This window comes from Acinonyx jubatus, chromosome A1 (genome assembly GCF_027475565.1).
Source record: "Acinonyx jubatus isolate Ajub_Pintada_27869175 chromosome A1, VMU_Ajub_asm_v1.0, whole genome shotgun sequence".
NCBI lineage: Eukaryota > Metazoa > Chordata > Mammalia > Carnivora > Felidae > Acinonyx > Acinonyx jubatus.
In genome coordinates, this window is record NC_069380.1 from 156,798,690 (window position 1) to 156,813,669 (window position 14,980).

At 36.1% G+C, this 14,980-nt stretch overlaps 1 protein-coding gene across 5 annotated transcripts in view; it reads right to left on the reverse strand.

The window, feature by feature from the left end:
- Positions 1–13,608, reverse strand: part of LIX1 (limb and CNS expressed 1) — a 57,136-nt gene extending 43,528 nt beyond the window's left edge. The window contains exons 1-7 of one of the 5 annotated variants that reach the window (XM_053225153.1): positions 13,301–13,608; positions 11,280–11,452; positions 10,967–11,057; positions 10,085–10,152; positions 9,916–9,964; positions 8,367–8,497; positions 8,017–8,162 (exon numbers count right to left, since the gene is read on the reverse strand). In XM_053225153.1, coding sequence (XP_053081128.1) covers positions 8,017–8,162; positions 8,367–8,479 — 259 coding nt within the window. In that variant the 5' untranslated portion in view covers positions 8,480–8,497; positions 9,916–9,964; positions 10,085–10,152; ... (1 more) ...; positions 11,280–11,452; positions 13,301–13,608. Of the gene's footprint in view, positions 1–8,016; positions 8,163–8,366; positions 9,965–10,084; positions 10,153–10,966; positions 11,058–11,253; positions 11,453–13,300 lie in introns of all 5 variants that reach the window. The other 4 variants (XM_027037389.2, XM_053225156.1, XM_053225154.1 and 1 more) reach the window with 4 other exon arrangements.
- Positions 13,609–14,980: the final 1,372 nt, after the last annotated feature.

A 14,980-nucleotide genomic window follows, 5' to 3' on the forward strand; every position in this document is an offset into this window, starting at 1 on the left:
ATTGATTCTCTGCCTCTAAACAGATGAATTTATGTTATGCAATATTTTAACATAATCTTTAATTAAATTAGCCTTAGCAGGTGATATTTTAAAATAAAGTTAATTAGTATTTTCTATTCTAGCAGTTCAATCACATACAGCTTGCTCTTGTCAAATGTGATTTCTTAGTTTTTTTGAGGACAAATAGAAAAAGATCCCCCAAATAATCTAAGGGGCAAGCTCAAGGTGTGATGCCAATTTATGATTCACGCCAAATGGGTAGTAAAATGGGATACCTATGGGTCTTGCATTTGGCTTGGTAAACTGCAGGACACTGACCAACAGACCTAGTTGTCTCATTATTTATAACCATCCTCAGGTTCTGCCAGGTTTTGATCTGGCCAGTGGAATCTTGCTGGCACAGCTTGTGTGTCAGGTTGGGTACAACGTGTAGGAATCCTGGGCCCCTTTTTCTTATGTGTAGACACTCTTTCAAAGGTAGCCACAGCTACACAGCAGGACTGAGACAACTTGGAGTATTACTTTGTTCCCAGGAGAGGAACTTTCTTTTAGGAATGCACTTGAATCAGTGCCTAGCTCCTTCAGCAGCTGGAAAGCCGGTTGTGTTTCTCCTTTTGTTGGCTTTTTCTTTTCTTCTGCTGTGGTCCCCATGCTCTTCCCTGAACATTTTTCTTGAAATGATCCTTTGGGTTGTTTTACAAAGTTAACCTCTTGGGAGATTGTCCAAAATGTACAAAAAAAGTATCTCATTCTTTTTGGCTTAATTTTGACCTTCAGAATTTAAAATTACTGAACTGTATATCATTTGGGGAGACATTTAAATGGCATTTATTTTGGGGGCACCTAGGTGGCTCAGTTGGTTAAGCATCTGACTTCGGCTCAGGTCATGATCTCATAGTTTGTGACTTCAAGCCCCACATTGGGCTCTGTGGTGACAGCTTGGAGCCTGGAGCCTGCTTCAGATTCTGTGTTTCCCTCTCTCTCTCTGCTCACACTCTGTCTCTCTTTCTCAAAAATAATTAAACAAAAATAAATAAACATTAAAAAAATTTTAAAGTAAATGACATTTATTTTTTATATCTTTGGAAGTACTGAGTCATTTTTTTAAAGAAGGCAAAGGGGAAAGACTATGAAGGAGCAAAAGGGAATCACAAAGACAATTAAAATAAAATAAAAGATCATGAAGTATACCAGAATTAAACAGCATCAGCAGCATGCCTGAGTTCCCATGTGTGGTTTATATGTGCATCATGGTCAGATGATGTCATCCAATCACAAAGCTACATAGAATAAAAACCTGATGTAATCTATTTAATCAATCAGGAAGTATATATTTTTCTCATGTTCTATTAGGCACTGACATTACACTGTATTTAAGAGACTTTGTAGGACTATTAATTTTAGATAACTAATCAAAGATTAAAAAAAACACTGGTTGCTTTGCTGACCAATTCTGTTTAGTTAAAATGCTCAATCTGTGCAGATGTGGCTTTAGGTGTATAATGTACTTTTCCTAGGTATAGTCATTATAAGAATGCTTTCACGGGGCTCCTGGGTGGCTCAGCTGGTTATTTGGCTCTGGTCATGATCTTATGGCTCTTAGTTCAAGCTCTCCATCGGACTCTGTGCTGACCGCTCAGAGCCTGGAGCCTGCTTCCGATTCTGTGTCTCCCTTTCTCTTGCCCCTCCCCACTCCTCTCTCTCTCAAAAGTAAATAAACATTAAAAGAAAAAAAAAAGCCTTTCACGACTCTGCAATAGCTGTCTAACTAGGGTTTATGTAAAGTATGAGGCATAGACAGAGTTTGGCCTTAAAGAGCATGGTGCAAGGCCTTTGGTGACCCAGGGTTGAGGTTAGACCCTGAGGATGAATATAAGGATTGGTAATCTAAGTTATTGTGCCAATGTGGAATATGGAATGATTGGAGGTGCTCTACCATGACCAACCCCAGGCAGTGCTCTGGGGAAGTTGTTTGAAGAGGGTGTTTATTTCCAGAGTCCTTTTTTCCTCCATCCTATTTCATATGGTTGTCAGTTTAACCATGCATGCAATTAGGCTGTGTTTCAGGTATCACTGTATGATGTTTTAGAAGGTTCAGGTACAGTTTATTTTATAATAAAGGAGAACACCTGACAATAGGAAAAATATTCTCCTCTTTTTGTGAGGAAGAAAACAAATCAATCAGCAACCAAAAATGTCTTTTGTGCACCTGCTAGGTGCCTGACCCTGTGGGAGAGCACATGGGAGTGCAAGGTATGGCTTTGCCCTCCTGGGACATCCAACCTAGGTGTGGACAAAAACATGCTAGCAAAGCTACAACTCATATTGCACAAGAGAAATGTAAACTATATAATATAGGCCATAAGGGTCAAAGGAGTGGTGACTAAATGACGGGTTCCCACAGCTGCCTGATGGGATGAGATCAAAATAGGGATCAACTGATTATCATCGCAGCAGGAAAAAAAAAAGCCAAACCATAATTCAAATAGCATTCCATGGACACAAGAGAAAGAATATAGAGAACTACAGGGAGTGTAATATTTTGTCAATATTATTGACAATTGTCAATATTAAACTTTCAATAAAAATCTTTTTATTTCTTTTTAATTTAAAATAAGATCGTTTTAACTACCTTGACAGACTAAACTTATATGAGCATTTGAACATGGAGGCAAAGAAGTAAGAGCTTTTGGGGTTAAAACTTCAATATGAAATGTATTAAATACAGAAGATTCTTTTATGAAAGGCTTCTAAAGTTGTCTTACATTTCTTAAATCAATCTGTAGCACATAATCAGTAAAACCGTATCATTTAAACAGAAAAATCATGACTTAGAAACTCACCCTTGTGCAGCTGTATCCTATTATGGGCTGTAACTTAACACATGAGTTTCAGAAGTTGTTAAAGTTGAGATCAGGCTAACAAATCTTAACTGCTACAAAAAAAAAAAACCTATGTTGAGATGAGACAGCAGACCATGAAGAAGTTCTAGATTTGATCACAGGATGGATATAGATCATATTTTGTTTTGATTTGTTAAATCTTACTTATGTATTAAGAAATAAATGTATTAAGACAGATGGCCATTAAGTGATCAAGAAGCCACTTTTTTTTTCCCCATTTTGAAAAGTTTTCCTCTGGGGCTGATACTTTTAGTATTTAAATTCTACCAAATGTATATATACTGAAAAAAGGGTTAGGAAACAGTGTTTATGCCACTGATAGCTGAACCAAAATCTGCATTTGTTTCTTAGTATAATTATATAATTGTTTCTAGTTGTATCCTGTAATAAAGTAAAATTAGCATTTCAATAGGCTTCAACAGGCTTCACAGTTTAGATGCTAAAATTATTGTAATTAAGATTCAATCATTAATCTGAAATAAGCTAGTGAGCAGTGAGATTTTTTTTTAACCATATTCTTTTAGGCACACTTTGTGGTGGAATGCAGTGCAATATGTGTAGAGATTTTACTGCATAAGTACCTTCATCCCTTATATCCTACTCCATTTCTTTCTGTGAAATGCAAAACCCATAAATGTATCATCAAATTTATAGATTTCAGATAACTCCACTAAAAAGCATGGGATAGAGAAAATACTTTACTCTTGAGAATTTTTGCTCTCTTGGGTTGCATACAGCCAGAACCATGATTACTAACATGGTTTTAATAACTTTATAGTCTGGTCCAATTTTTTCAAAGGGTAAAAATGAACCTTTTGAAGTATTCACCTATCTGATATAAATAAAACCTTTTATGCCGAAAAACGTTTCCCAAGGAAGTTAATGCACCTCAAATACGTGAGACATTTTCTAATTGTGCAATGATTAGGAAGGAAACGTCTCATTTTTTCACGATGAAATTTGGGCGTAAAACATATTAATGAAATCTAACATCGCTTTATCAGTCAATGCTGGAAACTAACACATTCTCATGGCTTAAATGATAACTAAGATAGTTTTTTTTAACAATCTATTTTAATAAAGTTTGACTTGATTTGGGCTTTCAGTTAAGTCAAAGTGATTTCTCACTACAGGCATGTTTATATTCACACATCTTGCATCTTGCCTGAATAGGCAAAAGGATTTTCGCCATTGAAAAAGTTAAATTCTCCCTAACTTAGCATGAGGAAGTGTGCCTCCAAAAGATGTCAATATAATATTTTTCCCAATGCAACATAAAACCATAAAGTTGCATAACTAATCTAGGATCACTGCTAACTCTGAAGACTCCCTGTTGCCTGCACTTCTGCATCATTCCACCTGCCTTTACCACCTTGTCTCCACCTCCCCTAATGCCTTGTTCTTGTATTGCCTTAGCTTCTAGGGACAAGCTGTTCTTTCTCATCAAACATGCCCTTCCCCTCTGACCCTCCTGTCATACTCCTGTTCAGATGTGCCTATTTAGTGGGTTCCCTGCATACTTCCAAAAGAGGTCATTTCAATCCTCCTCCCTTGTCCCCTCCCCCATTTTCCTATAACAGCACAAATGACACGGTTATATGACACCTCTAGGAGCCAATAGTTGTCTTGTAGTTTTGTAGTGGCTAAAGGTGAGGAATTGGAATACAGTACTTGAATTCTGGCTGTATCACTCATTTAACAGTATGACCTTGGGCAAGTCACCTTAACTTCATGAGACTCAGTTCCCTCATCTATAATTAACAATAGTACCTACATTTCTGGTTTGTTGTGAATAAACGTTCCTAGCATAGTGCCTGTCATCACATAATGAGAACTTGATACCCTAGCATTACTATGCATGGATAAAGAGAGAGCCCAAAGATGGCAGATAAACATATTATGCTATTGTCATGTGAAAAGTTAACACTCAGAAGAATCTGAATGTTCAGCCATCTTGAAATCATGTGGATTTCCTTTGAGAAAGCACATGAGGAACTGTCAAACAGTGGTAAATAAATAGTAAGCTTGCACACACTCTCAAAAGAGCTGACAAGGGCTGCTCTTAGGATAGCTCATCTTTGGTTGTGACATATGACAAATGAAAAGAAACTGAATGTTACACAAAGCCAAGAATGGAAGGCAACATGGATATATGCCTTAATTTCTCAGCAAAGAGATTCTGTATGGTGGTGTAGAGATTCCTAGTGCTATTTGTTACAAATGTGAGACATTTAGGTAGTGGAGAACAGTCCAGTGTCAGCTTAGATGAGCAAATATCAAATTTAGAGCTGACCTTATTTAAATGTCTTTGCATTGTTTTTTATTTGAAACGTGAAATAGGGGGAAACAAAAAAAAAATTGTTATGGAATTCATTTGTTTCCAGGAAAGAAAATTAAAAAAAAAAATTGTAACTATTGCTGGATGAACACCTTGTCTAAAACAAATGAGAGATTTAGTTCATTGCAAAATGCCACTTGGGATGCTAAGAAAAGCATCCAAATAATATTTCTTTAAATGAATATAACTATCCCCATGTGTATCCATCTCAGACCAGAAAATTCTCTGGGTGCTTTTCCTGACCAACTTGAAGAGAAAATTCAATTTACAATTGCTTGTTTTTAAACAAACCAAAAGCCACTGAAGGCATAAAATTAATTGAATGATCATTTACATTCCTTATATTATGTGTTTCTGAAAAATGAAGAGAAAAAAAACTTTCTTTGCATTTATAGAAATTAAGAAAAACATTTTTAGAGTATGTGGTGTGTGTGTGTGTGTGTGTGTGTGTGTGTTTTAATGCTCCTTTGTTCAACTGTTCTGGGTTTTAAAAATTCTTGGATTGGCTTTTCATCTTGCAGGAAAGCAAGGTAGCAATTTTTCTTAAGGATTTGGCAGTGATGTGCTCAAGTGCTTAGCCCTTTCCATATAGCAGGAAGAGACTGGACTGCGTTGGGGGAAAGGGGGCCAGGAGTGACTAGGAGGAGAGGAGGCTGCTCAGAACCCGCTGTTCAAGGCTGATGGCAGCTTTTTACAAGCTGTGTAAAAGATGAGTGTGGTGGCAGCAGTTTTTGGGTGTGCCAAAGAAAATGAGTCCACGTGCTAAATTCTGGCACGTGCATGATAGGTTGCCAAGGCATGGCATAACCCCCAGACAGACTTTTGATGTCCTGCTCCAGAAAGTGTGTAAGCCTGTTCCCATTTATTCCATGAGGATGGTAAGTGGTTGGATGTTTCAATGTTATAAAAAACCGCTGGCATAGAAATTTGCCATTTGGCTTACTTTCATTTAGTCATTTTTCAGATTAGAAACACCTGAAGGGAGAGGATCAGCAGTTTAATATTCACACCTATTAAGCCATGCAAGCAGTTGCAGAGTACAGCTTATTCCAGGGTAAACAGGCAATGCTATCTGATCAAATTTGGGTTCTATGTTAAAGAATGAAATATATAAAATTGGACACTTCTTTATTTTTCCATAGAAAAGAGTTCCTGCAAAGGTTTGGATGACAGAACATAATGCATATTTTATTTTAACCCTTTTTCTATTTTATTCTCTTGGCTAAACTGTAAACAATTCCTGGGATTTAGTTCAACTTAAAAAGTAGACCATATAATTTCAGAGTAAACTTCTTGAATTGTCAAGAAATTTGGTGAAAAATTGCTCCTCTATTTCTTTTTCTTTCTTTCTTTCTTTCTTTCTTTCTTTCTTTCTTTCTTTCTTTCTTTCTTTTCTTTTCTTTTTTCTTTTCTTTTTTTTTTTTCTGCTTCCATTCTCCAAATCCACAGTATAAGACCCCTGGCTCTATACAATTTATCCAAAGCTTTGAGCAGGTCAAGAGCCCTTTTACCCTTCACTAGTGAATTCAGTGCTATTGTAAGAGAAAGACATTCTTTCCTTCCCTTTTCACTTAAAGAAACACACCAAACCTGAATAGACTCCAGGCTAGACTGGGGGAGGGAGTGATTTTCATTAGTCTAGCATAGCTATTGACATATGCTTGAAGAAAATATTAAAAAAAAAAAGACAGAAGGAAGAAAGGTAGGAAGGAAGAGAGGAAGGAAATAAAGGGCTTCCACTATGCATTAAAGGGCATACTGGTTACAATTTTATTTCTAAGAAGAAAATTTTATAGGATAAAATGGCCCAACATTTCTTTTTCTTCATCACACATATGAGAAATATAAACTAAATGGACATCTGGAAACTAACATTATTCAGCAATCAGAGAGCAAAAATCCAAAGCATTGATGTTTTGATGGAGACAAACATAACAAGATTCACAAAGAAAGCTGTAACTTATTGAAGAAAAAAAAAATTCCATATGCATTTTACCTTTTGGGCAGTTCCATAGCAAAATTCTATTTCAGAAGCCCTTTGTAATATGAAACTCACTGTAGATAAGATACAACATGAAGATAGTCTGTTTTGCAGCAGCAGAAAATCAAATTGGTTCCAGAAACTAAGTTACATGACAAATGGTATAATAGTATTGCTAGAACTGGGAAGCTTGATTGAATTATTTTTCATAATCAGTAAAAAAGATTTTGAAATAACTTTGCCATAGCTGTTTAGATTTTGGGGGGATAGGGACATTGCAGATATGGGAAGGCTAATTTTATTGGCCTTTTAACTAAAGTGTTATGATTTGTTACCAAAATTTAAGAGCTCACTGGTGATTTATTGTTGTTTGTTTGCAATAAGAATTTTCAGACAAACACAATATTTGACTTAACACAGTTAACATGTTATGGAGGGTGAAACAGGTTAACAAATATAGAGTATCATTTCTAAGTTATTTTCTAATCTCATTAGCAATCAGCCGTGTTTTATTTAAAAAAAACATCTGGAAGAGTTCATTAAGTCTTAGGCAAGGCTTATATTTTAGGAAAGACTTCCAAACAGTTAGCAAGATGTATCACTGACAAAATAACCCAGCAACTAATACCCGTAGGTGAAATGAAATCATTCTCCTGACTGAAGTCAGGAACAAGTTAAATATCACTTAGACCACAGCACACGACTACAGAGATTTAGGAGAAATCATACTTAAATAGGATGTGACTAGATGTTTAGGACTATTTTCAGAAAACTTTTTCCCCTTCAGTACTTACAGTCTTTGAAGACTAGAGCCGGGTCTCTGTGAGGCAAGACTTGGGCAATGATGTGTCTCAGGGATTCCAAGGTTCTGTCCATCTTGGGTCTGCCTGTGTGAGCCTGCTGCACAGTGTCCTCATGCCTGAATTCTTGCAGTCCTGGACTGAATTTGTGCAGCTCATTGATGCACAGGATTACCAAAGAATCCCTTTTAACATCTGCCAATCAGACATTTCCCAGAATCTAAAGACCCCTCAGGGGGCCCTCCTCCCAGGCTCACTTATCTTTGTTGTATGCTGAGCTAATTAGCTCTAAAGGCTGGCTGACAGGCGGGTTCCCATTGCTTCCTTCTGTTAAACACACCCACCTACAGGCTAGCTGGGGAAGCTCTCTGATCATGAGACCAGCTTTCCTCTCCAACCAGATTCTGCCTGAATGGTGTGCAGCTTTCCGACTTGGGTATTTCTTTTGGTCCTCCATCTTCAAATGTGCTGTCCCCTGGTATAAAATCAAGAAGGTTATTTGTCAAAGAAATTACCTTAGTAACAAAGAAATTTCCAGCTCAGGACTTTCAGTTCAGAATTAGTATAATCTAAATTCTTCTTTGGTAAAGAAGTGCTATAAAGAGTATGGATATAGCCAGGGACCAGATTATGGTATTTGAATTCAGGGGCATCTCTCTGGGAGCCAAGTTTAAAAGTTGTTCTTTTTTTTTTCCCCATCACCCACGTTATTGTCACTTATGATGGGTAGTGGCAAATAAAACCTTGTTACTGTCTTTTGGCTTGCCTAGGAATGTTTGTTTTTGTTTTGACTCTTCAAGGAAAATCATTCCCAAGATTGAGTTTAATGAATTCTGATATTATTCACTTCCTTTTATTTCTTGCTAATTCTTTCTATTAAAATTTCAGAAGAAGCAAAAATATATATTTTTTTCAATAGAATATAGGTAGTTACTAACATACCTTAACAGATTCTTTCTCTATTTCCCATACCACTCACGACAAGGTTAAATAGTCTTTCCACAGGAGACATAAACATGTCATGAGATTCCATTGCAATAATTAGGATTCATACCACATATAAAAGAACTGATTTTAATGGCTATAACCTATGATAGTTTATTGAAGACTTGTTAAGGACTACTTTACTTTTATTTAAAATACTTTTTCGGAGTTGGCACAAGAGATTGCTCTCCCATTTCCAGATTCCATAACTATGTTGTGTTGCATGATTAACTGAAAACAGTCCTTTAATGACAAAATAAAAGTAAAATGTTTTCCATGCAATAGGCTTCTTCAGCTAGATGGTAGAATACGGGTGGGCTTAATAAAAGGAAACAGAGGAAATGGTGCTGTCATAATAAGTCTTATCATAATGACTATTACTTAGTAAATGTCCACAGGGAATATATGTCACATATGACAGAGACATGGGGCTGCCCCACTGTGCAAAGATATTATTATAAAAAAGGATGTGAAAGAAGTAGCACTACATGTTAAGACACTTATTTAGGGTTCCAAAGTGTACTTTACTTTACATGGGCTGCACCAAATAGGAAATCATCAGCATCTTTGCCATTCATGAGCTTAGAATTTAAAAGAGAAGCTAGAAGGTTTGTAGATAAAAAAAAAAAAATTATACATTGATTGGACACAAAGTATAAATGAATGAAAGTACTTTCAGTGTAATACTGAATTGGAAACCAAAACATATAAGGTTCCCATTAGAGAGCCAGGAATTCTCAAAGGAGCGAGTCTGATAATGTAAAACTGGTCGATGCCGAGATTTTGGTCAATAAATAGACTTTTTATGGGCTTATCTTTAGTAGTACATAAAAATATTTTGGTTGTGTATTGTGATGGAAAGAATACTGAATTTTGTATTAGTAAAATCTAGGATTTGATATTTGTTACCTGTATAACTTTGAAGAAGTCATGTCTTCTCTGGGCTCACAGTCCTCATCTAGAAAATTAGGGGATTGAGCTGAATGCTTTCTTTCAGATCTAACATTTATGATTCTGTAGCTATATTACAAATGACCACAAATATTTTCACACACTATAGCTTTCTGAAAACTCTTACACTTATTTCCTAAAAGCTGGACTGGTCTTCAAACAGATCACTTCTAATCCCATAGTAAACTTCATATCCTTTCAACAATATGAGAAACACAAATTAATATGGTGAGTTCAAAGATACTCATCACACACACACACACACACACACGCACACACACACAATAAAAATCCAAAAACAAACAAAATAAAACAAAACAAAACAAAACAGCCCAAAGATACTCATTACTAATGCTAACTAAAATGAAAGGTAAGAATTTGTCAAGAAAATTAACTTTCAACTTCCACAAGATTTTTCTAAAGACAAACTGAGTGTCTGCTTAGAGAACTCCAAAATGGCTTTGCAAACTTTGTAAAAATATCATGATATTTACTGAGTTATATTTTAAAAAATTAAAAAAGAATTCTAGTTGGATAGTATAGTTTCTTCTTTCTCATCAGGCCCAATGCTTCAACAGAAGTTTTCCAAATCCTCTGCTAAGCATTTATTCCTTGCCCATCCATAAAGACTTCTCACTCTAGAGTGTTACTGTAAGACAGTTTAAACTAACAACTCAGGGGTTTCTCACCCTTTTATGTCTTTAATGTAGAAAGTATATGAGGGAGGTGGGAAAAACCTGAGATACCCCTGTCTATTTAGTACAGATTCTACAGTTCACATGTTAGATTTCACTGTCAACCTCAGCCAACTGTAGGCATATGCCAAAAGCAAAACTTAGGTATTAAAACAAGGGTAGAGGACTACAGTGAAAACCAAAATGATGTTTTTACAAATCCTGTTAGAATGCTACTCAGATGTGTGAGAAATGCCATCCAACTGATATATTTAGTGATCAAAACTTATCACCCAATGGTAAAAGGGAAAGACTCAGTGCAATAGCACACTTACTAAGCTCCCAGGGAGTACAGAACTCTTTGAGAAGATGAGAAATCAAGGTGGTATATTTTGTACCGTTTCATGCACAATGCAGCAAAAACGTCTATGGAAACAATCATTTTGCTGGTAAGGAAAAGAAAATTTATTCCTATCATTATAGTAATATATTTGTTAGGTAGTTCATTACAGGTACAAAAATGATAAGAAAGTGGGGGTCACCAATTGAAATAACACCCAGAATGTTAAAACACATAATAAATGCATGAAAGAATCATCTTTAGTTAAAAACAGGAAAGAACCTCCACTATCCTCTGTGCCCCCTCACTTCATGATCTGTTCTGTCCTGGAGGAGCCTGGGGTAGGTGAAACAGGAGAATGGGCCTGTAGGTGAGGCTGTAGTGAAGATGGTGAGATTCCAGGCATGTAGGCATGCAGACTCCACTGCAGTAACTAAGCCTGAGCCAACTTATAGCTACTCATCTCTAGAGGATCAAGTACCTAAAGAAGGGAGAAGACACTGATTGAAATTCAGGAAGATTATCTTCTCTGAAATAATTTCTTCACTTACTTGCTAATGCTTTGATTCTTAAAAATTTACAATTTAAGATAAAGTAAATAAAATGAAAAATAATTCAAGTCATGCAGTTAAATAAACAGAGAGAGTAAATCCTTTACAAAAACAATGGGGAACATAGCAGATCCATCCAGATTCCAATGGGAGATGGGTGGAAGGCCCTAAGAGCTGGATTGGCAAAGAGGGTCAAGGGTTGCCTATGTGCAGGACCGTTTCTAGGGGTGTTCTGGAGGGTGAAGAAGGGCAAGGCCCTGAAGAAAGTGACTTTGCTGAGGTAATAACTAACGACTGTTTAGTGTTAGCTAAACAAAACTAAAGACACCAGTAGGAAGAATGAATAGCTGGTTAACATCAACTTTGTTAACTCTTAACTGGGAAAGGTCAATGAGATATTTGAATCAAGGTATTCATGAGAGGGTCAGTTGGAAAGGCAACTTCTGACAAAAGTTCTGACAAATTCAAAAGACACAGGTAACATAAAATAACTTTATTTCAGACATATTTACCCTGATATTTCACTACATTTAGGAGATCACCAGTAAGTACTAATCTGTTTAACTACGTGAAAAGGTAAGTAGAAAATTGATTAATATCCCATTTACAGATTAAAAGAATGTACATCTCTTCATTTTCATACAATATTATAAAAAATGCTTTCTTAAAATAATATCCTTCCCTACAAGATAAAACTGCTAGTGAACTGCTCTTTATCTGTGTCAGGGCAGTTAGAATCAACACTTTTAACCAGAAAGAACAATGAAAGTACATCCGTTTATCCAAACCTTCTGTTACATATATATATTTGGGGGCCTGAATGAGCCCATGTCATCTTGACTATTTTAAGTAACCAATTACCCAGCTCTGTCTTGGTATTTGGTCCTGGAAGAGAAGTAAAAATTGATTAAGAAATACTTTAGAGGCCAAAGATATCACCAGAGGAGGTTTTACTAGTAAGGTGAGAGAATTTGAATGTTCATTTACAAGACTGGAGATATTGATGCCAAGCCCTTGGGTCATTAGGTATGTGTTCTGTGGAAAACTGAACATATTACTGTTAACTGTGGCTGGCTGACTTCCAGCATAATATATATTTTGAAAGAAAAAGAAAAACAGTTTAACATTCTTTGTTTTGGGAGTGACTTTTTCCAGTGGATTTTACAACAATATTTTCTTTCATAAAAGTTTATCTAGTAATAACTAGGGCTCCTCTCCCTCTCCTTGCATTTTCTCACAGGAACCATCCCCTCCCCCTACCTTTTGCTATCCAGTACAGGAGTTTATTTTGCTGCGTGTTGAAGAAAAAATTTACACAGGTTGTGGCTATAAAGTGATCAGATTGATCCTAAAAAAGGTGTCTGAACTCCAGCTGAGTCTTTGAGCCTCTCGTCAAACGCAAAGAGTTGAGGTCTCCTTTAAAGAAAGGATAGACTAATTGAAGCTAACATTTTTTTTTTTTTTTCCTTTAGATGGTCATGTTTCTGGGGTATGACTTCTTTGGAATGTTTAAATCTTTGCAACAGTAATGAGCAAAGTAAAATGAAAACCTAGACTACAAAAAAAAAATATTAATATTAGATTAAAACAAACCCAGGAAGAATGTTTATTGGCTGTAAATAAATGACTTAAACCTGAGATTAGTTGATGGCTATCAACTAAGTTCAAGCAAGCCACTAACTTCATAGCTCCATATATTTTAGATGAAACTTCCTGTAAAGATTGCATCATTAGTATACTCTTAATTCAATTCAGGCTATATTTATGGATACGCTTACATTAAGATAAAAGCCTCGCGCCCATCCATTTCACATTGTAAACTATAATTTCCATTTCACTTCTTTTGCAGTCACTATCAGAGTACTGCACTTAGCATGTATCCTGTTGACACAGAAGAAATATTTCTTTTCAAAATTTGTTTGAAAGAGGAATAGAAAACTGCATACAACGGGGGCCTATGTTTCTATGAATTGAAAACTAGAGAAAGACCAAGTTAGAGAATGATATATTCTGATCCTCCCCAGGTACCTCAGTAGCTTTGAGCTCAAGGAAAAAGTACTACTCCCCACCTCACCACCTTAATCCCCTCCTACCTCATGAACAACCAGAAATGTTCCAGGCAGAGCTTCAGTCTACTGAGATCGGTTTTCTTGGGCCTGTGAGAAAAATGAAAGGTTTATCATGGAAAAAAAAAAACAAAAAACAAACAAAAAAAAACCCAACATGTTTTCTAAAAAGGGAGGAAATTTTGTGGAGAATAGGACTCAAAACCTGGACCTGGTTGTAAGGACTGTCTCCTCTCATACCTCCACAACACCAGGAAGACAAGTCAAAGTTTGTGGACCTTAGTGACTTTGCAAAAGAGACCCCTGGGCTGGATACCAAATTCTAAACCACAGATACTCTGGTTTTTCTACCTTTCACCTTCCTGGTACTTACCAATTGCATTTTTTCCTCCCACTTACTCCCAACCCTATTCACTCCATGTGATTTTGGGCAAGTAATTTTACATCTAAAAATGTTTTCTCATCTCTAAAATAAAAACAAACTAATCAAGAATGTTTACACCTCCAGTATAATAGTAAGATTCTATCCCAGATTGTCTAAACCTTAATACTTATGGAGACTGGGCAACATTTTAGCTTCTGTTCAAGATTCCTTCCAATCTACCCACACTGACAAAGTTTCCCTAGTTCCCCTTTCCATCCCCTTTATTTTTAGTTTTTAATTAATTTTTTTTTCTTTTTAATTTTTAAATAATGTCTACACCCAATGTGGGACTTGAACTCATGATCCCAAGATCAAGAGTTGCATGCTCTACCAACAGAGCCAGCCAGGTGCCTCACCACCCCCTTTAAAATCAAATCATTACACTGCTCAAGATCTACAATCGCTCCTTTCCAATACATCAAGGTAAATTCTAACAAAAATTTTAAAATAATCTTTAATTTGGTCATTTGCTGCACAATACCCCTTTCCCAACCATAGCACACTACATTTATTTGTCTTCTGCATGATTTCCTCTTTGCAAGCTCTTTTTTTTAATCTACCTATTCAACCAAATCCCTCTTCCCTATAATTCACCAAATCACTCTGAACTTTCACTTATCCACTGTCCTTGGAGGTTCCTCAGTGAGATCAATGGTGTCAGGCTTTCAGTACAGTTGACTTTGTACTGTCCTTTAATTGTTATGTGTTCAATCTTGTTTCTTCAAATAGAGTGGATGCTTTAGGTCAACAAAAATTTTATCTTAAAAGTCTGTATACTTCCTCAGTATCTTTAGACAACATCAAGCATGTGCAAAATTTACGGGTTAATATTGTATTTTTATTCCTAATGTAAGTTGAACCTCTTCCACTAAAAGCAGTTATAGTAATCACCCTTATTGGATTCATTCATTTCAAGTGGTTACTTTTTTTTAAATGGAACCATGTAATATTGTGACAAATATTCCAAG